The 26,316-nt window shown below is 42.5% G+C and overlaps 1 protein-coding gene across 5 annotated transcripts in view; it reads right to left on the bottom strand.

The window, feature by feature from the left end:
- ARHGAP26 (Rho GTPase activating protein 26) overlaps positions 1 to 26,316 on the bottom strand; it is a 426,643-nt gene that overhangs the window by 266,050 nt on the left and 134,277 nt on the right. For all 5 annotated transcript variants that reach the window (XM_019663136.1, XM_019663126.1, XM_019663152.1 and 2 more), the window contains exons 10-11: positions 22,464 to 22,558; positions 6,379 to 6,457 (exon numbers count right to left, since the gene is read on the bottom strand). In XM_019663136.1, coding sequence (XP_019518681.1) covers positions 6,379 to 6,457; positions 22,464 to 22,558 — 174 coding nt within the window. The remainder of the gene's footprint in view (positions 1 to 6,378; positions 6,458 to 22,463; positions 22,559 to 26,316) is intronic.

Below are 26,316 nucleotides of genomic sequence, written 5' to 3'. Positions count from 1 at the left end.
ACACACACACACACACACACACACACACACACACACACAAAGAGAATAATATGGAAATATAATCCAGTTTCCCAGCAGCAAGGGGGCGACTGGGGGGTGGGAGGTGAGGATAAGAGTTAGGGAAATGGAAAGCAAATTGGGGACCTCACTTTCAGACTCTTCAGTCAGTTCTCACTATGTGGTATTACAAAGACAGCTTTCATAAAATGGGCAGAACTATCTTTCGAAACCATCATTCCACTCATAAAGGAGCGAGGCCTGCATCATCATACAAGAGTTTAGCAATCTCACCCCACATCTTCTTAAACATCCATATTCCTTTGGTCGTTTATTTTACCAAGAAAGGAAAACGGAAGCATGAGCGGTAGAGTGGGAGCTGAGCTTAGCACACAGCGGGGGATTATGAATTGCCAGACCTGAGCTGCATCACAGCAAAGGAAGCTGAAGATTACTTCCTGTTCCTCCAAGCATAGCCTGGAAGTTCAGACTGACTGCTAAATGAAGTCACGGTTTCCATATGAGTGAGAACAGTCCCTGCCCTGCACTCTGATGAGCCCCAACAAGGTAACTTGAAATAAGCTGTGTTCAAATGAGCCAAATAGTTTAGAAATGGAGCTTGAAAAGAGAATCCAGGTATCCCAACATCTGCCCCTGCTCTCCACAAAGACAATAGCAAGAACTAACTTGTCATGAGACCTTCACCATATATATGCCTAGCGCTAAGCACGATACGTATATGGTGATCCTTACACAACAATCTTACAGGAAGATGCCACTATTATCTCCATTGTACAGGCAAAGAACCATGCTCAGACTAGGTCATTTTGCAGTGTTAGAGAGCTATCCATGGCAAGGAGGGATTTTAAACTCAGGCTGCCTGAGCCCTTATTCTTAACCACCATGACATTCCGCCTATGATCCTGGAAACTCATCTTAACAGTAATCAATCTTACTTTTTCCCTTCAGTATTCTAACAGCTCGCTCTTTCAGACATCAGGTGCAGGGCATAAGATGCAATGCAACTGCTCACTTATTTGCTGAGTTCTTGAAGAACTTGGGGGCTAGAGCTTGGGCGAAATAGAGAAAGGTGAGCAAAGGGCACATTTTGTTCATCTCATAATCCACAAGGACTAAAGTAGAAGATTTCTTTAAAATGGCAGTGAGCAGAAGGCAGCCACACCATCTTTTCCTCTTACTAGGAGTGGTTTTTCCTTAGGTTTCTCCTCCCCCTGCAATAACCACAACAGACTAGATCCATTTAAAAATAAGGGGAGGTACCATTCAACTATGGCTTCCTGATAATTCAGCAGTGTGTGTGTTGTAATACAAATAGCACAGAGCTAGAAGCTAGGAGACCTGGATAATCTACCCAAAACCAACCACTGATGCCTTTTAGGGTAGCATTCCCTCATATAAATAAGGGTGGGATACTGGCCTAGGTGTATGCTTCTCTCTGTCCCACAGCTCGGAGGTTGGGCCATATAAAATCACCAGCATCTGGCCATTTTTGACCTACAAAGGTGGCAATTTCATAGTTTCACATGAATACATGGATTTACACACAATCTTTAATGCTACACCACCTGTTTCTTATCTTCCTAATTTAATTCCACGTAATTCTGGCATCTGCCAACCTTCTCCCCTTCTGGCTGTCAAAAGAGATTCAAGTACTGGCTCAAAGTGGAGAAATATTTAATTTTACTAAAGAATCCTTGGGATGTGAAGGAGGACATATACCTCTAAAATAATGAAGAAACAGAAGCATTTCCAGAACAATGCCACCAAACACAACTAAGGGACAACATGGGAACACAGTTTAAAGAGGCTGACCCAAGCTCTGAGGCCCCTGGTGACCCTACTGGAACCACTGATTTATTGAGTCATCTTTCCATAGAGAAGATAAAGTAATATTGGGCTGTCGGAAAAGTCATGACATCTTTTTTCTGTTTTTCGTTGCAAAAATGCTTCATGACTTTTCCAACAACCCAATAAATACTTCAGGTTGAGTGCGTATGAGTTGGCAGTGATGGTGGATTGGTAGTGATTCTCGTCTACTTGCTTTTAGCAAACATGCTTACTAGCATTAGCAAAGAGAAAAGAAAGGTAACTTTAGTTATTAGGAACTGACAAAAGAAAAAATTTACTGCCTCTAAAATCTCTCAGTTGTGGTAGTTACGCACCTTGAACTAAGGTTTCCGTGTCTAATTTAAGATGTCAAGTCGTCCATTCCCAAGCCGTAGACAATGGCCACAGAAAATTAAAACAAAAATTTACATGGTTGCGGTGGTGACTTTACAGCTTGTCAATGCAGATTTAATAGAAAGTGAAGAAATCTAGCAGAATCATTTCAAAACTTTACTTGACTAGGTAGTTTGTTGAGTTTCTTTATAAATAGTTATAGACTGACATCTGTATGCCTTTTATTTTACCTTCTTGCCTTTGGAGTTGGCTAGCACTTCCAGTACTATGAGAAATAAGACTCCTAAGAGCTTCCTTGTCTTATTCATGGCAAACTTGCATAGTTTTCCATCCTGGCCAAGTAACAAAGAGCAAGGTCTTTGAATATAAAATTTAATGGAACATAGATATCGGAGCAGGGAGAAACTGTGCCACTTTTGGCCACCTAGTGTCAACCTCCCTTCCTCATAGAGCAATGCTGTGATTTTCCCTCAGGGGGAAGTCAAACTTTCCCCACCATTTATGCAGTTCTAGTGCCATGGGCAAGTCAGGTCTGCTCAATTCATCTATCCCATCCTCTGGTCCAGGTATTTAGTCCAATAAAATTAAAATATAAGACTTCTTTGGAATTACAACCTAAAGTTGTCTTTCCATTAGACTTATAGATCAGAGATAAACTATGGCCCATGACTGAAATCTGGCTTTCTACCTGTTTTTGTAAATAAAGTTTTATTGAAACATGGGCACACCCACTGATTTACATGTTGTCCATGGCTGCTTTGAGCTACAACAGCAAAGTTGAGTAGCTGCAAAGCCTAAAATATTTACTCTCTGGCCCCTCACAGGAAAAGTTTCCTGACCCCATTCTTGATAATAAGATGTAAGCCTGGAACATTCAGGAAGCATATCACCTCTACATGGAAAGAGCCTGCTGGAAATGAAGCCAACGCAAAAGAAGAAACTAACTCCAAATATTACAGAAGTTCTTGGATTCAGATGGGCCAGAACTGTTATACCTCAACATTTTCCAGTTATGTAAGCCAATCAATCCAGCCTTTTTCCAAGGCAAGTTTGAATTGGTTATCTATCATTTTAATTTAAATTCACCACACAGATAAAATCCAAAATATTCATTGGAGGAACACAACTCTAACTTCTTCCTCCATTATCTATCCATCAACACCATCAGGACATTCGGTATTTCTTCAGACTAGAATGTCACTGACTGCTAAAAACTATACCTTATGTAACCATTAGCTAAAGCATTGTCGAATCAACTGATTCGGGGTTCGTTGAAGTGTTTTTTGTTTCTTTGTTTGCTTTTTTTTAACCAAACATCCTGAGGTGTCACTGAACAATGAAAAAACAAAAAGAATGGAAGCCAAAATTAACCCCTGCCAAATAAATCCAAAAAAAACAAAAAAAAAACCAGCACTGAGTAATCAATCACAGATCAATTGGGGTGTAAGTATAAAAACAAAAGACAGGTGCCACCATTAACATCTCCCTGAAATAAGGGAAACACTCTAAGACCAGCTAGAGGAAAGGGTGTCTGCTCCCTTACTGAAGCCAAAACTCCCAAGGGGACAGATTTAACTAATTAGGGAGATGGTGATTAAAACCAGAGGTGCTAATTATCTACTGGGTATATATCACTGATAATGTTCCCTACAGGCTCTCAGCAATGGCAGACAAAATGAAGCCTAATATTCCTGCCAATTACACAATCATCATTTGTCTGTCTTTATCTCTCTCCTTAGGAAACTAGTAAGCACATGAAGGTGTGGTTTTCAAGGCAAACTATATGCTCCCGGGAGGAAATAATTTTATATTATGTTCAGAAACGGAATTACTTTGTATTTAAACTTGTTTTAATGTGTATATTCTGAAGCAAGGAGATGTTTCTTTCAACAGTACGCTTTGCACCTGTAGAGGCCAGATGTAAATCTACAAGAACACTGGAGTTAAGTTAGTAAGAAGACCAGTCATATACAGGCAGGGAACAAATATCAAGTGGTAGGGAGAGGGGGGAGAGAAAGGCTTAAAATGGAGCTGGTGAAGCAATTTTAGCACTTCAGCTTATTGGAAAAATAAAACAAAAAACAAAACCTATCAATAGTAGTTGGTTTTTTATCCATACCAAGAGTAGTACGTAGGCCTTGACAGGATTTTTCTTCCTGAGTGTTCCTCCCCTATGAGTTCAAGAATGATTCAAGAATGTCAGAGAAAGTATTGTAAAAATGAACTGAAGATTCTTAGAAGGAAATGTGACACTTTATCTCTGTTCAAGATGAAAGCCAAATATGTCTAGGGCTAGCCACAGGCTCAAATTCTAGCTCTGCCACTGTGCTGGAGGCTGTTAACCACACCACTGTATTCTTTTTCTTTTTCTTCCTTGAAGCAGTGAGATGCCCTGGGTACTGGCTGGGCCCATGGCTGACCATGTACAGCCTAAATTTTCCAATCTCCTTTGCAGGTAGATGTGGCCATATAATTAGGTTTAGGCCCATGGAAGTGACATGAGCACCACTCTGGGTCCTGGGTATTCTCATCTTCATTATCTTGCTGGAAAATAGCAATGACTGGAACAATCTGGGAAGCTGTAGGTTGAGGACGGTAGACAGGGACTTGCTCACTTCTGGGCTCTGAGGGTGAAATAAACTTCTATTGTATTTAAGCCACTGTACTTGGAAGTCTCTCTGTTATAGCAATCTAGCCTGTACCCTACTGATACAGCTACTTACTACCAGTGCAACTCGGGGCAAGTTATTTAACCTGTGTAAGCCTCAGTTTCCTCATCTGTGAAATGGAGTTATAATATTTTATTTTGTAAGGTACTAAGTTAAGGAATAAATGAGTTAAGAGACATAAAGTGCCAAATCAGTGCCTTACACACACAAAACTGCTCGCCTAATGGTAGATGATAATAGCAAAGATAAGGGGGTTCTTAGGAAGCTGCTTTCAAAGGCCTGTGACATCAAACAGCGGTTGTGCCCACAAAGCCCTAAAGGTAACAATATGTACCTGCTTTGAACAGAGTTTCTAAGAGTAACAACATATTCAGGGAAAATCAGGGGTATCTTATGTTTTAGCCCAGAAGACGAATTCAGATTAAACAATGTTTAATTAGAATTTAGCAAAATCTTTAAACAGTTCTTTATATCATGTTCTATATTATTAAATGGTATACAAACACTATTTGTTTATGCTTAGTTGATTGAGCTGAGTTTCATATTTGTATACAAAAATAGCTGAGTAGAAAGGTACATTAATCAATACGAACCAGGGTAGGCTGACAAAGAGATCCACGAATGGATTGGAATTATCCACACTGGACGCCTAGCTTGACACAAAGAGTTCTACAGTCAGTGCAGGCCGTGGCCTAATGTGTCTTATGCATATTTCCCCCTCTAGATAGTCCCTTTGCAAGTGATACTTATTGGCCCTCTGACATGGGGGATTCTTTTTATCTCTTACTGGTGGGGCACGGTTAGACTGTCCTCTTAGGGTTTCTGTAACCTTGAGATTTGCTCAACACTGGAGTTGACAGATACTCTTGGCACCAAGATAAGATGAATATTTTGACTCTAAGTACTTCCTCAGGACTCTTACGTGGGTTTTACATGTCACAAGATGCAGAGAAACCACAAGATTACATCACCCAGTGGAGGCCAGTGTCTCTGAAATGGGAGCACGGATCACATTACCAGGCTTAACCCCTTCCATCAACCCTGATAACGCAGTGCCTATAACGGGATGTGGGCCAGTAAGGAAAGGGGAGGCTGAACCAGAAGGCGGTGGGAAAAGATGCTACGTAATCTGTACACACTGGTATGATCGTTTACCCCATGAAAATGGGATTGAGATAATGTTCTACATCCTCCTTCGTGGAGGCATCAATAAATATTCAGTAAGCCAGGCTGGACTCTGCCTCCTCTAAGAGACTTAAGGGAGCTACAGTTGCCTCGGCAAAGGGGGAGTCCTGGTGTCGTGTCACGCACAGCCCACTCCTTAGACTGAGAGCTGAAGCTCCGGGGCTGCACCCACACAGAAGCAAGAACATCTACAAACACCAGCCCAGGAATAAAAACACTCCCCCCAGGACACTGCTTTGCAGCACCAGCAACAACCACCATACTAGGGAAGCAACAATCAACTCAGGACCTTGATTCCTGCTCTACTTCCCTGAATTGTACTTACAGGTTCCCGGCCATCCATGGCTTCCATCCAGAGCCTCCGGTCCTCTTCCGACAATGCCTGCATGGTGATAACCCCTGGCCTGCGGAGAAAGAAGGACATGGATATGAACCCAGTGCCACAGGTAGAGAGATCCTGACGAAGGTGAACCTTAAAGAAACACCAACACCACAGAGTGAGAGGTCGCTAGGGTTAACAACTCGAAGAAAAGGCATGCCTCTAGTCTTTTCTGAGCCACCTTCCAGTGTCAGAAAGCAAAGCCGTTTCCCCAAATCCCTCTCAATAAGCCCATGTCTTCCAGGGAGATAGGAAGAAACACAGAAGGTATGATTCTACATACAAGTGAGGGACACAGATGAGTCCCTCTTGGATCTTGTTTGTTCCTTGATATCTTATTCATTCCTGTTCTCCAAAATGCTGAACAGAGTGCTTTCCTCACAGTAGGAATGCAAAAAATATGGATTAAAGTGAATGGAATTATTGGGCTGGAGATAAAAAGAGGGGGAAACATCGAGCTGGAGGGATCTTGGTTTCTTAAGGTCTCGACCAATGCATCTAAACTGCTTTTGACATGGTGACGTTTTATGGAGGTAATCGGCTTTGTAATTATGATTATATTAAACATATAGTATTTTTTAAATGAATATTTGCCATGTCAGGGGCTAAGTTTTACATGCATTAGCTCTTTCACCCTCTCATTGAAATCTGCTTGCTCTTCCAAACTGAGCACAAACCCTCCAGAAAGCATGCACACAATACCAAATGGTGTTGGCTGAGTTCCCATTAGAGATGGCTCTCCATGAGAAGAGACTTATGCCATAAAAATGAACCTGGGAGAAGTCTGTGTTCAATTAAGCAGTTCTTTACTTAGAGTCCACAGATGGGCCCCAAAGAGTCCACAAACCGCCTTCCCCCCTGCAAATGTATGTGTATTTTTCTGTAGACACAATTCAAATGGTCAGATTATCGAAGAAGACTACAACCCCAAAAAAGTTAAGAAATGCTGATGTGAACCCTCATCTTTAAAGTTTGAGAAAGCCTAAAAGGGATGACGTGGTCTACTGTGCAAGAATTAAGTCCTCTGCGACAACATGGATGGATCTTGAGAGTATCATTCTAAGTGAAATAAACAGAAAAAGTCGAGAACCATATGATTTTACTCATATGTGGGATATAAAACTAAAAGCAACAAACAAGATAAACAAACAAACAAAAACTCATAGACACAGACAATAGTTTAGTGGTTACCAGAGGGTAGGGGGGGAGGGTGGTGGTAGAAGAGGGTAAAGGGATCAAACATATGGTGATAGACGGAGATTTGACTCTTGGTGGTGAACACACAATGTGATATACAGATGATGTATTACAGAATTGTACACTTGAAGCCTATGTAATTTTATTAACCAACATCACCCCAATAAATTTAATTTTAAAAAAGTGACAATCAACTTAAAAAAAAAGAATTAAGTGCTATTACCATCTGCGTCTGCAGCACTTCTGATGATCACAGAGCAGCACACAGACCCACGACCATGCCCTCGGCACCTCCAGTGTGGGCCCCATAAGCACCAAAGCCTGTTTATTCGACCCACCTATAATCACAGCTCCTGGCTTATTTCCATAGTTCCAATGAATATGCTAGAGTTATTTATGTTGTACATATTTTAAATATCACATTTGTTTCTTTTCATTGATCGTCCCTTAAAACGCCCTAAAAAAAGTGTTCAAAGATGTGAGCATTTAAATTCAGAGGGTTGGGGATTTGAGGGGCACTGGGGGTGAGGGGGTGAATGTGTGAGGTTATGAATGAGTGTGTGTGTGGGGAGGGTGAGAGTGGCAGAGGGGGGCGTCTATGTGGGTGGGTAAGCGGGTAGATGAAAAGATGCTGAGCATAAAAGGCAGGTGATGGGACGCTCATTCCCGAGAGGGCAGTCATTCCTGAGGGCACTGGCACCCTAATGCAAACATGACCCGGAAGTTCCGATAACTACTCTCTCCACCAGCACCTGCCAGGGCTCTCCTCCTCTTCTCAGAAATTCTCATTCTCAGACCCAGGTGCCCATCTCCCACCATCAGCCCCTTCAGCGTGCCAGACCCACTGGATGTCTGCAGAGTCCTGGCAGCCACTACTCCCCAGAGAGGACCCTACAGTTTGGGGACACAGTGGATTGATTCTACCCTCCCACCTTTCAAAGAGCCGAGCAGAAAGTGTTAAGGCTTGCAAATTAAAAGTCTACAAAGCTCCTGTCCACTGCAGAGCTCTCACGTCCCTGGACCTGATCTCTGAGTGTTGAGTGTTGTGCCTAGACCGCTGGCTTCACAAGCAGGCATTCCCAGCCAAGCCCCACCTTTCTGAATCTGAACTTCAGGGCTGGGCCTGTGAGCTTAGATTTTAACCAACTCCCCAGGTGATCCTGATGTACAGTTAGGCCTGAGGCTGCCCACCCACCCCACCTTTCATTCCTATTCCCCGTCCCGGAGAGCAAAGACACCCTCCTTTCTACACTGGGGTCAAGTAATCAGTGTGTCTCCAGGTCACTTTCTGCTAGGTGCTCACCATCAAACGGTGAGACCACAATAGTTGCCTAGCATACCACGGTCTCAGGGACCTCGCAGGTGTCATGTCAACTTCATGGCACACGGTGTGAAATTTCCACCCAGGGCCACAAAGCAGAAGTTCCGACAAGCTCAGAGGCTGTGAAGGTTGAGACACTTGGCTTCAGTAACCAAGGAAAGTCAACAGGATTTGTTTCCATTTCAAGGAGAAATATCAAAATACAAATTCTTTTCCACAAGTAGTTTTGTTCCCCTTTTTTGTGAGAAAAGGTGGTGGAGAAGTGAATAAAGTGGATTTAACACACGTACCTCTAATCCTATCACCCCAAGTTCAGATAATTTTCTCTCAGCCTGTGCAGGTACGTCTGGATCAGAGTGCTTTCTAGAAAATAGTCCTTCAGGCTCCAAGTTTTTTCCCTCATTACAATTCAAACTACTACTACATAAATCTCTTAGGTGTGGATTTCTTAGAACCAAGGTAAACGGGTCATCTGTCTTTATTTTGGAATCAAGCAATAACTTTCTTTCCATATTTACCCTCCCTGTGCCCCTAATAGCCACCGTCCCTCAAAACAAAATAAAATGAGCAAAACTCTTCAACGACTCGACACTTTTCCATGTCAGTCCCTGTAAGACAGCACACTTTCACATGGGGCATCAATTTAGTTCATGTTTGAAACACACCTGGCTTTTCTAACAAAAATGGAGAGAAAGAGAGAGAGCATGCTCGGGGGGGCAGGGGATGGAATGAGAAGGGAAAATATAACACAATGAAAGAGGAATGGAGTCAATGATCAGAGCTCTGTCTAGCTCTACAAAGAACTGTAATCCTATCAAACACCATTAATCCAATCAAGCATCCTAATAAACTATGCAGGTATGCATAGTTTAAAAAGAAAAAGAAATGAGCACAGGTGCTTCTCATATGCATGACTGCACCCCTAAAACACACACACAGCACTAAAAATCACACCCCTACCACAAGGCAAGCCAGGCCAAGGGCTGAAGTGACACACAGGCTCTGACATCACAGCCATTTCCTTTCTCCTCCTGAGCAAGGCATCAAAGTGGCCTACTTCCCTTTTTTGGAATTAATGCCTGATCATTGATAAGGACAAAGAAGGGGTCTTTTGCAAATTCTAGAAAATCTGCCGAGGAGCGCTCTCTACCCACCAGATGAGAGAAGGAACAAATGACTTAACAATCCTTTCTAGAGCTCCATCCTAAGATTCCACTTCAAATACAGCAGCTCCTTTTCACCCTGAGAAAGTCCTTGCTTAGCACTATATCTGGATCAGCTTGGGAACCATGAACAAGGATCTGCTATTTTCTCTTAGCTGGCACCACAGGGGTGATGCAGAAAATAGTTACTCATCTATCTCAGGGAAGACTGCTACCGACCACCACAACTCCCCCCGACTCTGGCCCCCATAAGAGCCCACGAACAGCCACACATTGTTAGGCAACCCACCCAGGGGCTGGGGCCACTGGTGTCAGCCCGGAGCCTTCTCACTAGCCAAGAGCAAACAGAGTCACAACCAGCCCTGATTCCAGGGTTACTTGACAGCTTTCTTACTCTAATCTTATTCCTGAATCTAAGTCAACAATAGTGATCTCAGTGGCTTGGCAATTTACCCACTTCCTACTGGACAAGGAAATGCTATTACTAACTCCACCCCACTGAAACAAACACACTCAGAATCTAACAGGACTGTTCTTTCTAAATCAACCTCCAAAGATCTTGGGTTTACTCATTCATTAGACTATAAATCTTCTTGTTGGCAAGAGTTCATTCCCGAGCTTCCTTCATACTACATACAGCACATTTAAGAGTCAAGTTCAGAGTAAGAGGGGGACTGTGGCATCCACAGAAACCGATGTTCTCACAGCCCGTATCTGAAACCTGCCTCACTGTGTTGATATAGGAAGACAGAGGGAAATGATGAAAGCTTGGAGAGCAGGCTGCCACCCACAGGTGAAAAGAGCTGTGCAAGTGCCAAGGAAAGCAAGTGGTCCTTTGCGTCTAACGTACTCCTGGGAAAACTGATTCCTAACAGGTCCCGGACAGTTACAAGGATTCATGGTTCAGGAGAGCTTCATTTACACAGAGATAGGGCCACAGTCAGGCTGGATAATCTTGGAGAATGACATCTCTTCCATGTCTGTCTAAGACAGCGGTTCTCAACCTGTGGGTCGCGACCCCTTTGGGGGTTGAACGACCCTTTCACAGGGGTCGCCTAAGACCATCGGAAAACAAAAAGATATTTACATGACGATTCATAACAGTAGCAAAATTACAGTTATAGAGTAGCAACGAAAATACTTTTATGGTTGGGGGTCACCACAACATGAGGAACTGTATTAAGGGGTCGCGGCATTAGGAAAGTTGAGAACCGCTGGTCTAAGAGGTAACAGACTCACATGTCTATAGAGACCAGGCAAGTCAGCAAAATGAATGAAAGTGGGTAAGAAATTGTTTATTGCCCCAAGGAAAATAGGCTTGGTCTCATTTTCCTTACAACATGTAGCCCTTTGTTTTTTCATTTGTACCTTTCCTTTTTGAGAGACATAGAACAAAGGAGTATTTCCCCTCTATGGGAAAAACGCAGGGCAAGTGCAAGGCAAAGTGACAGCTGTCACCCGTCATCATGGTGGGGACAACAGGGCATGGTGGGGACTGAAGCAAAGTGAAAAGGCTACGCCCCACCTAATGGAGGCCCACCATTCAACTCTACAAACAGCTGACACATGGGAGGCAAGATTCATATTCACAGGCTTTTCCAATTTTAACACTTTCTCAAGCTCTACTTAAGCCAAACGAAGCATGTCTGTGGACCACCCACTCGCAACTTCTGGTGTCTGTGTCTCTCTTTCTCTGCCTCGCTCTATCTGAGCTCCACTCCAGATTATCATGGCATGTTATCAAGTCATCTCATGCATGAGGACCAACAAGGGTGCATGTGTGTATTCCTGGTTCATCTCACAGTCAAACACAGCAGGCCCTCTCCAGTTCATCAACAAAGGAGGAGCTTGGGCTACTTTCCCATTTTTCTCAATGCTCAGGACCCAGTGTCATCAGAAGGACAACATTAATCTACTACTCGGAGATAGAAAGTTATGAATCTGCAAAAACTGTGCATGCTTCAAGATAATGAACCACTGAAGGTCCTTGCGCATTACAGACCCTTGTGCATGAGAAGAGCACATAATATGCCATAAGAACCTGGGTGGGGTACAGGTGAGAGAGGCAAAGAAAGTGAGAGAGAAAAACAGAAGTTGCAAGCTGGTGGCCCACAAACTATAGCAAAGATTTATTGAGTGTTTATTATGGGCCAAGCACTGTGCTAAGGAGTTTACTTGCGTTATTGTTTATTCCTCACAATAACTGTATGAAGTGGGTACTATCATTATATCTCTTTAAAAAACTAAAACTCAGAAATTACTCGCACAATGTCACATTGCTACTAAGTGGCAAAGCCTCAACTTGAACCCAGTCGACCTGACTCTAAAAGCAAAGCCCACACCTTAACCACAATGCTGCACTGCCCCCGTGTGCATGTAGGGTACGTCCTGAGATCCAGGGCCACTAGCTCCTGAGGAGGAAGGAGGAAGGGAGGGGTGGGGGAGGCATCTCTCCCCCACCTGCCTGCCTGTCTGTCTCTCTCTCTCTCTCTCTCTCTCTCTCTCTCTCACACACACACACACACACACACACACACACACACACACACATGCCCTTAGGAGTTTTTAGAAGCAGGTTTCTAATCAATCAGTTAGTTAGAAAGGATCTGATCCTAATGAATGAAAGCGTCATAACCTATTACAACCTAAAGAACTGACATCCTGGGAGGAAAGGCCCTAAAATAATTAGGACCATAGCAATAATAAAGTTCTATAAAGTAAATATTGCTAATCCCATCAGATAGTTTTCTACATTTTTATTTTAAAGGAGACTGAAGTCACAAAACACCAGGAAGCCCAGGCAAAGAAATCCTTGGTGCATTGAGTTGCATGGTTCTTAAATGTACCAGATACTGACTGTCTGTTACGTGCCAGCCATAACACCAAGCACTGGGGACATAGGAGTGAGAAAACTTTAACACCCTGCACCAGGAGAAAACATTATTAATTGCTGGGATGGGTAAGACTCAGGAAGAATGCAAATACTTGTTACTATTGTTGATAACACAATAAGAAAAAATATTCTAATTCAAGAAAACTCCTAGTTCATTTAAGAAATTGTTCTTATTACTATTCTTGCTCGTGATGACTAGAAATCTACATAGGTGGAATTTACTGGTTGGATTATCTCCTCTCATCAGATTTAAATAATAGAATATGTCTGATTTAGATTTTTTTTAAATAAACACTTCATAGTTAGAAATTGGCAAATAAACTGCTATGCTCAACCAATAAAACCCCAAATTTCACTATGCAAACTAAAAAAAACCCAAAAAAACAGAAATAAGCTTGTCTTATTTCACAACACAGTCCATTAACTACGACAACCCAGCAAATACACTCTAATTTAAAAAACAAAAACAAAACAAAACCTCAATGACAAGTTCAAACTACATGAACTCTAAAGATTCCAAGAACTTCTCAACCAGCATCTTTTACAGAAAGGCCAAGGAGCGATCCAGAAAACCCGATATTTCCCCCTGCTCGGGCCCCACCCGAGTCATGGAAGTCAGAGGAGTATAACGCCATCTGAGGAAGGAAAAAGTCATTTCCTCTCTGAAATGTCAATGGCATTGAGACTAGTGCTCTAATCCAACCAGCAGGAAGGCAAAATCAAATATTATTTCAAACAAGGGGTGAGAAGGGGAGGGGAAGGGGAAGTTGGAAACCAAGAAAAAAATGGGCTCATCTGTTGCAAAAGATAAAGAGACATCACGCCAAGAGGACAGGGAGGACAGCGTGGTTCTCAGCACACCCCGGGCATCTGGGTTCTTCCCCATCTTCACATAAGCTGTCCCTGCAGCCAAGTGCCTGACGCTTTAGTTCAGAAAGCAAGGTAAAATGTAATGTTTATAGAGGCTAGATGAACTGTGCATTCTTGTTTTTGCAGGAAAGTAGGTATGAAATGATCTCTCATAAAAGGGTGGGAGAGGAAGGCATTTCTAGAGAAAGAATGAGTCATTCAGATTACCTTTCCCTTAAGGAGTAATATTCACAGGATTTCTTCTACAGAAATCTTCTACACACACACACACACACACACACACACACACACACACACTTTATTACACTGACTCCTGTCACTGTAATAAAGGACAGGCCAATTTTCAACTGGGCCTCCTAAGAGTTACCAATACACATACAAAGCTGCCATCTAGAGGCTGAACACAGAAACAAAGTCTGTTACATAAGATGATTCTGGGAAACGCACGCAATTTTACACTCACGTAATCTCACAAAGACACACAAATACGTGCATGCACACACACCACATCCCAAGCTCGAATAATATCACCTTAACTTAAAATCAGTATGGTTTCATTTTGTGATCATAAATGGGAAGGAGGAGCGTAAAACTTTATCATGTATAGAAAATATATATAATAGGTTATCACATACATAGTCTGAAAATGGAATCTTCCCCTAACAGCCCTTTACAGGTGACTTGAAAATTCATGACATTGTAGGAAAAGGAACCATCACGATGGAAAAAAGAGGCTCAAAGAAACACCCACCAGCGCTAAGGTTCACCATAGGAACGATGAAGTCCCAGGTTTTAGGGTAGAGAAAAAAAAATGTAAAGGCACAACCTTTTCGGACACAGGACTGCATTGGGGAGAAATATTAATGCATTGAGTCTTCAAAGCAATCCTGCCAGGTAGGTCTGATAAGCCCCATCCTACAGATATGGTTAATCCACCTGCCCAGGTTCACACAGCCAGTAAGGGTCAGATTCCCAACTCCAAACTCAGGGCTGTGTAGAACTTCTACCTGCGTCCCACAGCCTGCTATAAAAACATACTTGAAATAAAGGTGCTGACGTATTATAGAGTTTGGATAGATTTTTTCAGATCTTCCATAAATCTTTCTAGCCTCCATTATCCTTACTTTAACCAACCTTCCATTTTCCTGGATTTTGTTTTTGTTTTTTTTTGGTCCTGTCTATACAGAACTGCAGATCATGTATGTACTTGCTGAAGTTTCAGCTTAAATAGCAACTAACATGATTAAGCTGCTATATAGTCTCTTACACAACAATTCACTAAAGTACTAAAGGAAAAAACAAAATGTAACTCAAAAATTGCATTACCGTAAAAAACAAAACTGAACAGCCTAGTGCACATGGTACTGTGTTAAAAGCTATATAAAATGATATTGTTCTGCCTCTTGAAGCAAATTACCTGAGAGAGATATTTAGAATTGAACAGAGGTATATAAAACATGCCTAATTAAACAACCAGCCAGGCAACGCAAAGAAAAGCTCACATAACTGTGCAAATACACAGTCCATGGTGGGAAGAAAAGGACCGAGCTGACCATGGGTGTGACATGCCAGGTTGGGACTGGTCCAGAGAGGAAAGCTGTTTGTCTACCTATTTGTGAAAACCTTGCAAAAGGAGGACTTCAGGTTTGGTTTGAAAGGAAAATCAGATGATGACTTTTAAGAAGGAAAAGTCCAATAGATTCATAGTGCTTCATTAAATGTTGTATCTCCACTCTCAGTAGCATCTCTGGCATATAGGTATGCTCAATAAATGAGGGAGGGAGGGGAGGAGAGAGGGGATGAATTCAGGGTATTCCAGTCATGCCATCATTCTCTGTAAGAACGAAAGGATCGAGTCCATCTGTTTGTTACATTTTCCCCACAGCACTCTGGTCCTCCAAGTTTGCTGGAACACTCACCATACTAGCGTTTATGCCTTTAACGTGTGTGTGTGTGTGTGTGTGTGTGTGTGTGTGTGTTCTACACTCAAAGGTAAACTCCGTGAAGGCAAGGACCATACTTGTGTTGGTCCCCATTACACCCCAAGCACCAAGTACCCTTGTCATCACTAATAAGTTGTCCTTGGCTGTCACCTCTGGAGAATGCCAGTGCTGGGGATGGGGCATTTAACATTCCATATAATGTCTTCAAATGTATGGACTCCTGTTGGAAGCAGCTAGTCCTGGAAAAACTTTAAAGCATCATAATCATTTCCTTTCCCCAAGTATAAACACTGCCTCTCAAGAGGCAACATTGATTCAGTGCATCAAAAAAGAGACTTTTGTTTCTATTATTTTCCATATGGTTTAGGGGCCCCTCCTGGAAAACATTTTGGAAAAAACAACCACGTGTCACTTACATTTGTGAGAAATTCCTTAAAGATGAACAAATCCAAGGATACTGGGAAATTACTACTATGATTCTTTCGCTTAAAAAAATATTTTCCCTACATTTGCTCATTAATTTCCATAAGGTGCTGCCTGGTAGAGTTATTCAAAGTAACTGAAGACAGATATTGGTAACTAGTAGCAATTTACATGCCAGTACCACTAGTTCACATGCTGCTTTGAAAGGAAGTCCCCTTTTCACTTGGGAATTTTACACTAAATTCTCTCAAAAGCAGTGAATACACCTTAAGGAAAAAGTGACAAATTTAGTCTTTACTCAACTAACCAATATAAAATATCAACCTTCAAATGCTCCGTGCTTTGGCACGGTAGTACAAAGGCACTGAAGAATGCTTCTTTATTTAAGATATAAAAAAGGATGCTTTAAAAAGCTAAGGAGAGCTTGAGCTACTGTAAAGCGTATCCAGAATAAGGAGGATAATTTATGTGAGTGGGCTGCTGTGTGAAGTGGGTCCTTGTCAAGGGGACTGACTGGTCAACAAGTGTGTGTTGGGCCACCCATCTAAAGGTTTCAGGGGCACTGCTGCTCAGTGAGAGAGGTCCTTCATATTCAATGCTGAGCTGTTTCCTAGGGCTGCTGTAACAGGACCACAAACTGGGTGGCATCAACCACAGAAACTTATCATTCCACAGGTCTAGAGGCTAGAAGTTCAAGAGCGAGGTGTCACCAAGGCGGGTTCCTTCAGAGGCCTGTGAAAGAGAATCTTTCCAGCCTTTCTCCCAGCTTCCAGTGGTTCACCAGCAATCTTTGGTGGTCTTGGTCGCAGACACATCACCCCGGTCTCCGCCTTCACGCCCATATGGTCCTCCCTGTGTGCATGTCTGTCTCTGTGTTCAAATTACTCTTTTTTGTAAAGACACCAGTCCTATTGGGTATGGGCTCACCCTGGTGACCTTGTTATAACTTGATTACCTCTATAAAGACCCTATCTCCAAATAATGTTCATTTTCAGATACTGGCAATTAGAACTTCAACATATAAATTTTGGGAACATACGATTCAACCCACATCTAGGAAAATAAGAACATATTCCTCTTTGTAACATGTGACAACTACTATAAGCTGTACACATTCACTTAAAACCATATCATATTCTCAATGCTAGAGTCCTGAAATTGAATTTAAAAACAAAACCAGAAGGGAAATTCAAAGAAGCATCCCATTGATTTGATGGACAGGATACCTTGATCTAAGCCATTGTGCACTTTGGAATTGAAGAAAGACACAAGAATGTCTACTAAGTTTAACTTTTCAACCTCAGGAACAATTTTAAAAAAAACCCTTTTGAAGGCAAGCCAAAGACATGAAGAACAAATATAAGCCTGTGAAACATTTATTCTGAATAGTCCAGGGGTCTTCAGCAGTGTCTCGGGTCTGAACCGCTCCCAAAACTGAACAAGAAGAAAAAGAGACAGGCACTAGACAAACAGGGATAGATGAGCTGAAGTTATGTAATTATGTGGGAGTCAATATAGACGGGTGCAGGGCACAGAGAAGGGAGTACAGGCCTAGTTTTAAGATATCACAGGTAAAGGAATTTAGATATAAGAATTAAAAGTAGATTTCTGAAACACATATAGTATTAAAGAGGATCTTTAATACACAGAGTTCAAAAACTATGGATCTAAATCCCAAAGCTCTGAATTAACACTCAATTTGATTTCCAGCTCACTCAGGGCTCAAAGAATCCTAACAGTGTTCCACAGATGACGGAAATGTCAGGGATTAACCCCTTTTCATCGGGACTTGAGGATTAGCATTGACAGCAATATGCTGGGATACAATGAAAACCATCAACTGACAAATGGCACTAGCACTTCATGAAGGCAGACTTCATGGAACACCTCCCACGCCACGTGCCTGGCCTGGGTGCTCTCTGTATCGCCTCTCTAAATTGTTAGTCACATGAGGACTTTCTCAAAGGTCAGAGTGGTCCACATAAGAGAATACAGCAAGTTTGCAGCTTTAGTTCACCCACCATTAGTTTATACCAAATGCAAATGATTATAGTGAGAAAGCACGTCTCAGATTCACAGCCTACAAGCTGGATGCCCAGCGGTGTCTCTGAAATGCAAGTCCTGAAAGCACTGGGCTCACCACTGGAAAACGCCTCTAAAATATCCTGAGTTTTCAGGCAGCAACGTGCCCTGGAATGAGCTCCTACGAACCTCAGTTCAAATCGCACCTGAGTGTGGGTAAGACTCAACCCCTCTAAACGGCAGACTCCTCATCAGTAACGTGGGGTAAGTGGAGCCCATGCCTCCCAGGGCTGTAGTGAGGATTGTAGGAGATAATGTATGAACAGCATTCGACTTCCAGAAAGTGCTCTCTTACTGCTAGTTCCCTACCCATGCCTTCATCTTTAACTAAAACGTGAGTTTCATTGTGGGGGTGATGGTGGGTTCTTTTCCTGGTAATCTATATCAGACTGGAAATCACCTTTTCTATCAGCTATATTCTCCTCCACATGGGTAAGAATTATGCTCCTTAGGAAAGGAGCCTGAGTTTCTTTGTTTTGATGTTGTTGCTTATAATGTTTTTAATAAGGAAAACGTTTTTATGTGCTCTGAGAAAACTGTATGGTGATATGCATGGCATTTAATGTAGCAATTATGACTTAAGAATAAAGGATATCTGAAGATCTCATTCTAAAAGTGGGCTCCTGGGTCTCTCTCAGAGAGCGGGACTGTGCAGGTCTGGAGCAGGGACCAAGAAGCTGTTGTTCTAACAATCACCCCCAGCAGACGCTGAGTGCAGGTGGTTCTCATCACACAGTAAGAGACGCTGATGTGATCAACTCACAGTGTCGACCTCCTACAATATCACTTCCTAAAGACTACATTTTCTGTTACAAAATGACATGAAATGTCAGCACCGGGCCTGAAGGATAAAAGTACTCAACCTCAAGAACCCACAACATCACATATTCTAAGTCAAATAAATCACGCTTTAGCATGTATTTATATCTTGACAGACTCCACAGTAATAGCCACCACATAAACATTTATATATTCTACAGTTAACACACTCTGGGAGCATTCTGAAACCTTATGCCCTTAAACATAACCATTTCCGCGTTTACTTCCACATTTCCCAGGTGCTAAACTTGCGTTCTGCCCCCCGTCTCTCTAGCCCAGCAGGTAAAGCTGAGAAATCTGTGGAAGGCGTGAGCTGAAAACACATCAGGACAGCCAGCAGCTTCACCTCCCGCTAACCTGCACTGGTGAGAAAGCAGGGGTCGGAGTCCTGCAGAGAACAGGGCTCTGGGCAGAGTCCCCACGGACGTGACATCAAGCACAGGGAACTGCCTTTCCTTCTCTCCTTGGTCCCTTCCTGGATGTGTGAGGAAAATGCACTGAAACTGGAGTCAAAGCAGAAGAAACATAAGGAACATACTGCCAAACCGCAACCTAATCTTTGAGGCCAAAGATGATGACCTATATAGAAAACTGGGAGAAGGTGCTTCACAGATGCTGTGTCCTTTTAGGTCATGGTCAGTTCGGCGCGGCCATAAGAGGAGACACACAAAGGCTCAGGCAAACAAAGTTTCTCCTAATTGCAGGTGCTAGAAAGAGGATACACGGCACACACACACAGGACCACGTGGGAGAGAAGCAGCAGCAGCCAGCAGGGAGGAGTGGCAGGAGGCGAGAGAGCCTAGGCCATGGGCTTCGTTACAGGGAAGGCATGGCAGGGTGGGGTCAACAGCTGAGGATTGCTAGCTTGAATAATTTCATGGGGTGCTGAGCTGCAGGGGTGGGCCCTCGGCTCCTGGTACCTGGCCCTGGATGATTAAGGCAGAGGAATACTGCCTCCTGGGCTGTTGGGGCAGATGGAGAGGTATGGCTCTTGGCTGTTTGCTCCAGGCTGAGCCCTCTGCTATTAGAATCAGCCAGCCCTGGAAGGGGCAGTCTCTCCCCAGCCAGGAAGGGTTTTAAGATGTCAAAACATCACACTACTGGGTTGTCGGAAAAGTCATGACGCATTTTTGCAACGAAAAACAGAAAAACTACATCATGACTTTTCCAACAACCCAATATATAGAAAATACAAATACTATAACAGAACTACTGACTCACTTCCTGCTTATTGAGAGGAAATTTAGCAGCCTCATTCTATACGACAACCGAAACCCCCCGGGTCATGCCAAGGGAAGCAGGGACAGCAACTCAGAAGAAATCGACTTCCCAAGCCCGCTCAGTATGTTGAATGTGACACACTGACTCTCGGTTTAGGATTGAGACATGCAAAGCTTTTATGAGCACAGTAAAGGGGGAAGGCAGTAGGAAGTGTCGGCGAGGGTGGAAATGAGATGGAGGGACCATGGTGAGTTTTAATTACCTAAAAAAGCAACCCTCTACAACTTCTGGGGAAACTTCTGAAGGAGCAAACACAGAAAAAACACTCAGCTTCAGAAAGCATCATTGAGCTTGCTTCCAATCTAATGGAGAGCTGCAGTGCAAGGCATGCCCTCTTCCAAACAGCCACGCGAACAGGTGGTCATCTCCACAAACCGTACATTTGGGCCGCATCAAACAACTGGCTCCGCTTCCAACACACGCATCTTCTTAACCTCTCATGGAGGCCAACAATATGAATTCCCATAAATTTCATCCTTTGTACAGAGAAGAGAGATGCCTACAAGTGCTTAAGGCATCCTGATTTAGGATTTGTTTCAAATCAAGAATAACCAATTTAGTTTGAGGCATACATTTTTCAATTCCCAGTGGCTACTCTAATTCAACCTACCCCTCCATACGACCCTTCTCCATTACCTTCCCTCTCATGGCCCCAAATACGCTGAAAGATTGGGGTACTTTCTTTTCTTTACAAATTATATTTACTTCTCTGCATTTAGAGTCTAGTCTTAGGAAATATTAAGTCTGATAAACATACAGGAGAAGCTAATTAACAATAAATAATAACAGCTAATACTTGTTGAGCATATTCTGCCAAGCATTTTATACGCATTATCCTCTTGAATCCTGACAATTCTAGGAACTGAACTAGGTACTATTCCCATCTTCATTTTCCAGATAATAAAATCAAGGCCCTGAGAGATTAAGTACCTTGCCCAAAGTCACATGGCCACTAAGTAGCAAAATCAAAATTTAGATCCAGGTTGCCCAAGGTGTAATGACTGGACTGCTAAAGAGACACAGTTGGTTTCCATGAACTTCTGATTTAGGTGCAAAGGGCAGGCTCTCTCCATGGGAGCCCTAGCAGCCCCCAACAGCTGCAGCGCAGGGAGACATCATGGCACAAGTCGAAATTCCTGGCCTGCCGACACCCCAGGCAGCTCTTGGCCACTGGATTCTCTAGAGCTATGGCTGAGTGACTACAGGTAAGTGTCCCAGGGAGGGTAGAAGTACTGGCTTGAAAAAATGGTGTGGTTTTTTTGTTTAGTAACGGGGAGAAATTAAATGGAATTAGATGACAATCGTGCTGAGAGTCAAGGACCTTTGTGCTGGCGTTGCTGACCTGGAACAGGCAGCTCAAATAAGCTAAACCCGTGGCCTTCATTGAAAGAATTAATCTGTTGCCAAGTAAAGTGTCTCAAAGAATTGCAATGTTGTCAAACTAGCTTAACACCATGATACGGTACAACGTAATGGGACTATAGGTCTTGTGAAATACAACACACAGCTCTCTCTCTCCAAAGACTGATTTCGCAAGTGATTTGCTGTCTTTCCTGGGCAGCATACACTGTGGTGGGTGAAATTCTATAACTAAAAGCTATCTCTTTTTTAATTGAGTAGAACATCTTCCACCCTTCCCTTTAAGCAACTCCTTTTGAATCACTTTATTATATTTTAAAAATTAAACATTTTTTAAAGTAAAAAAATCTGAAATAGCCGATCCAGTCAGGCAAACTAGTCCGTTTTCGTCAAATAGATACACGACCTCCTGAGACATAAAATACATTCCTGGTAAGAGAAGCCCTCACACAAAATATAACCACCCAAGCAGTGGCTCAGTGCTGAACCGAAAAGAGGGGGAAGCTAGGCTGATACCTGCAAATCAGCAAAGGGCCTGAGGTCTCTTCCCAATTGAATATCAGTAGAGGACTGGAGAAGGGAAAGAGCTGGGGAAACCAGAAAGTTCTGACTGAATGGAAAAGATAAGAAATGCAAATTGACTAGTATTTGTTCCTGAGAAAAGAGTGCTAGTTACTCACCTGTCTACCGCTTCTACATCAAAGCAAAACCTCTTCTCGATAGAGTCTGTTTTCCTCCGTGTGCAGGATTTGAGGGTGACTGACTCATCTTCTCCCTGTTGGGAACACACAGACTGTCAAGATGAGGCCAGAATACGGGTTCTGCTCCTCTCCAGGACAAACATGCCGCATGAACACAAGTGATCATTTCATCTTCTCAAACCTAATTGTTCATGACCACAGGAGGTGCAAGGCTGATCATAAACCTTCTCAGGCAAGAGCCTCATGCAGCTAAAAGTGGTCAGCCATGTTCTACTTGGAGCCACGTCTTCAGTAGTGGTAGATCATGATGATACAGCATCAACACACACTAGATTAAACTCCTGTTGCTATTGTTTTAAATAAGCTGGTCGGACAATTAAGTTCGCAAACTTTCCACCATGCGCTTTACACGGTCAAAAGTTCGCATACTTAATTGTCTGACCTTTTTGTGGGTTTAATTTGTAGGTTTGATACAAGTCAAAAAAAGATGACCTTGAGGTCCCCTACCAACTCAGAGCTTCTATGATCTTGGTTCAGTCATTCCTTCTCAGGAAAACCTTCTTGGACCAGATCAAATTCAAATACCCCCAGACATGTTCACATAGCACCATCTACCTCTCCCTTCCTCACAGCACTGATCACAGCTGAAATTTTCCGTTGATAGGAGCAATGATTCGAATAATGCCTCTCTCCTCATTAGGCTGTGAGCTCCTTGAGGACAGAGACTATGTCTGTTTTTGCTTACCCGTGTGTCCCCAGAGCCCAAACAGGCCCTGGAACAGAGTAAGTGCTCAATAAATGTTTTAACAGGTTTATTGAGGTATAACTAATGTGTAATAAACTGCATATGTTTAAAGTGGACAATTTATGAGTGTTCTCATTTGTATACATCCATGAAATAATCACCACACTCAAATTAATGAACATTTCCATCACCCTCAAAGTTTCCTGCTGTCCCTTTATAATCCATCCCTCCACCCAGCCCATCCCCAGGCAAACACTGAATCGGCTTTCTGTCACTCTACACGAGTTTGCATATTCTTTAATTTTATATAAATGGAATGCCCCTTGATGCCTGACTTCTTTCACTCAGCATAATTGTTTTGTGATTCATCCACATTGTTGTGTGAATCAAGAGTTTGTTTCTTTTTATTGTTAGCATTATTCCATTGTACAAATGGAATGCAACAGCATTATCACATAGCACTAATTTACTGCCTAGAAACGGAAGTTTCTGTCCCCGATGTCTTCTCTTTCTGTCACGTAGGAATTTAAGGTTCCTGCTTCTCCTGCTTCTCCAATCTTGTTTTTTTTTCTACACGATGGGGAGAATTAGCAAACTTGTCTATAGGGTTTGTTGAAATAATAGGAAATGTGACTGCAGTAAAACTTAATCACACACTAACATCAGAATAGCACACGAAACACAGAAGACCCAGGAAGAAACAGTTTACATCCACTTCCTTACATCTATTGTCTTTTACTGAATGGCTGAGATGAAGTTCTCAGATTGAGAACTGCTCCTTATGCAATGTGTCAATGTGTGCGTGCACATGCCCAGACACATGGGATTCTGACCACCTGAATATCTAACTGCATTTCAAATTGAATGGCCACGGACCAGCTTCTCCTTTGAAAGCTTACGAGGAGGTGTCCCTAAGAAATGGGAAGGAACAGAGGATCTATAAAAGATTGCCAAATATAAGCAGAAAAAACAAGATCCTGTTTCAAGGAAGACTACACCGTATCAGGAAAAATCTATAAAGATGATCTGTTCAATTACTGATGGTTTAAAAACGGGGGGGTCAGGGGGGTAGGGATGCAGACAATAATCACTTAATTAAATGAAATGCCATAACTGTGACAAGCTGTGATAGAAAAAAAGGCAGACAGTGTTACAAAAGCCTAAATTAAGGGGACTTGACCTAATCAGGAAGGTCAGCAAAGGCTTTCTTGGGCTAGGGCTTGAAGGAGTCATGAGAGATAAGAGCAGAACAGGATCAGGATGGGAAAGGGCAGGTGGAAATGCCCTGTGGTCAGGGTCCATCAGGCCTGGAAGGAGCAGAAGAAAAGCTAGTGTGGCTGGAATCCCAGAGCATTAGGGAAAGTGGAATGAAAAAGGGTTTGAGGGAGGCAGGGGCCAGGTCATGCAGACTGGTCTGTGTCCTGAGAGCAGCGGGAAAGGTCAGGGCCAGCTTTAAGCTGCTCCAGACCTCCTGCAGAGAGGTGCCTCTGTTTCAGGAGGTAGGATGAAGGGAAGTCTCTCACTGCACAGGGTCTGGTCTCCACGACGATGGAGCAAATCTGTCACATCTCCTGGCCTGAAGCTAAGAGAAAAGCAGGCATTTTTAAAGGAACATAATCCAAATGAAAGGGACAGTGAAGGGAGAGAAAGAGTGGAGCATGCTGAAAAGAAAATATACCCTATTATCTATGTTAAGTCTGCCTTAGGCTCCTAGGAGAGCCTTTCTAAATTGAAAAGGTAACACCTCTAGACAGCCAGTGTTCATACTTCCTCCATCCTAAAGCTGAGGGAACAGGGTCATGCCATGGAAGGCTATTTATAGGTGTTATATATTATTATTAATGCAAAAATATAGATTAATTTACATATTACATAATGATACATAAAAAATTATATATCAGGATTGCTACAGGCCTCAGACTCAGGAGCTGTGACTCCAGAATCGGGGTTTGACTGCTGGCTCTATAGCTCATTAGTTGGATGACCTCAGACATCATTTTCTCTCCCTGAATCTCCATTTCCTTTTTTATCAAAGAGGAAAACTGGATAAAACAGGGTAACATAGGACAATAAAAGGACCAAGAAAAATATAAGATGTAATATAAAAACAAATTACTAGGAAAATTGATTATTATAATATCAAGCTCCTAATACAGTGCTCATTATGTGTCAGGTTCTGTCCCACGAAGTTTATACTATATGCTGATTCATATAAACCTCTTAACTCAATGAGGTGTTTACTATTATCTCACTAAAGTCTGGGGAGTCCCAAATAATCCGCCCCTCATTGGTCTCAACTCTTTACTTTCAAGTGTGGTATGAAAGAAGTGACGAAAATACAAGAGAGTTCTTCATTAAAGGTGTAGGAAAGCACAAGATCAAAAGCCCCAAAACAAAGACTGTTTAAGAGAATAATTCAGTGAGGCTGATTTCTAGAAGGGCTAAGAGTTGCAAAGGGACTGTGACTCACCCCAAGGAAGGCAGATCTAACTCTATTTCCATTTCATGAATACCAGGGGATACCTACTAACATCGATTTTTAATACTCCTTCTAACTGTAATTTCTGTATGTTTTGGTTTTCATGTCTGTTTTCCTGAGATTATTCATAAGTCAACCTCAGCCCTGATAGGAAACATTAAAAAGATTTTGGCATTTTGGCTTTGATACAGGGAAGGAATAGAGATGCTGATAAACTCCTGTGTTGTGCCCCAAGTAGACAAAAGCCAGGAAGTGGTAGAGAGCGAGGGGGCTGCACGGGGGAGCAGCGAACAGCAGTGTCACAGCATCTAACATGACTGACTCAGGCAGTCTGAGTCCAAAGCCAGGGCTCTAGCCTCTACTCTGTAATGCCCATATACGCACAAACCCCACAGACACACAAAAATGCACCACAGAGGACCAGGATCGGAATACTTACAGAGAACTAATTTACCAACAGATTAGGCACAGCTGAAAAATTACCTAAACTAAAGATACAAACAGAGACATTATCCAGAATGGAGTCCAGAGATTCAAAGAGATGAAAATATATTTTTACTGAAAATATTTAAATATCTCCAGGAGATATAGAAATAATGGGGAGGAAA

This window comes from Hipposideros armiger, unplaced genomic scaffold (assembly GCF_001890085.2).
Source record: "Hipposideros armiger isolate ML-2016 unplaced genomic scaffold, ASM189008v1 scaffold_11, whole genome shotgun sequence".
Taxonomy (NCBI): domain Eukaryota; kingdom Metazoa; phylum Chordata; class Mammalia; order Chiroptera; family Hipposideridae; genus Hipposideros; species Hipposideros armiger.
The sequence above is the reverse complement of the archived record's forward strand: the minus strand, read 5'-3'. Positions and strand labels throughout refer to the sequence as shown.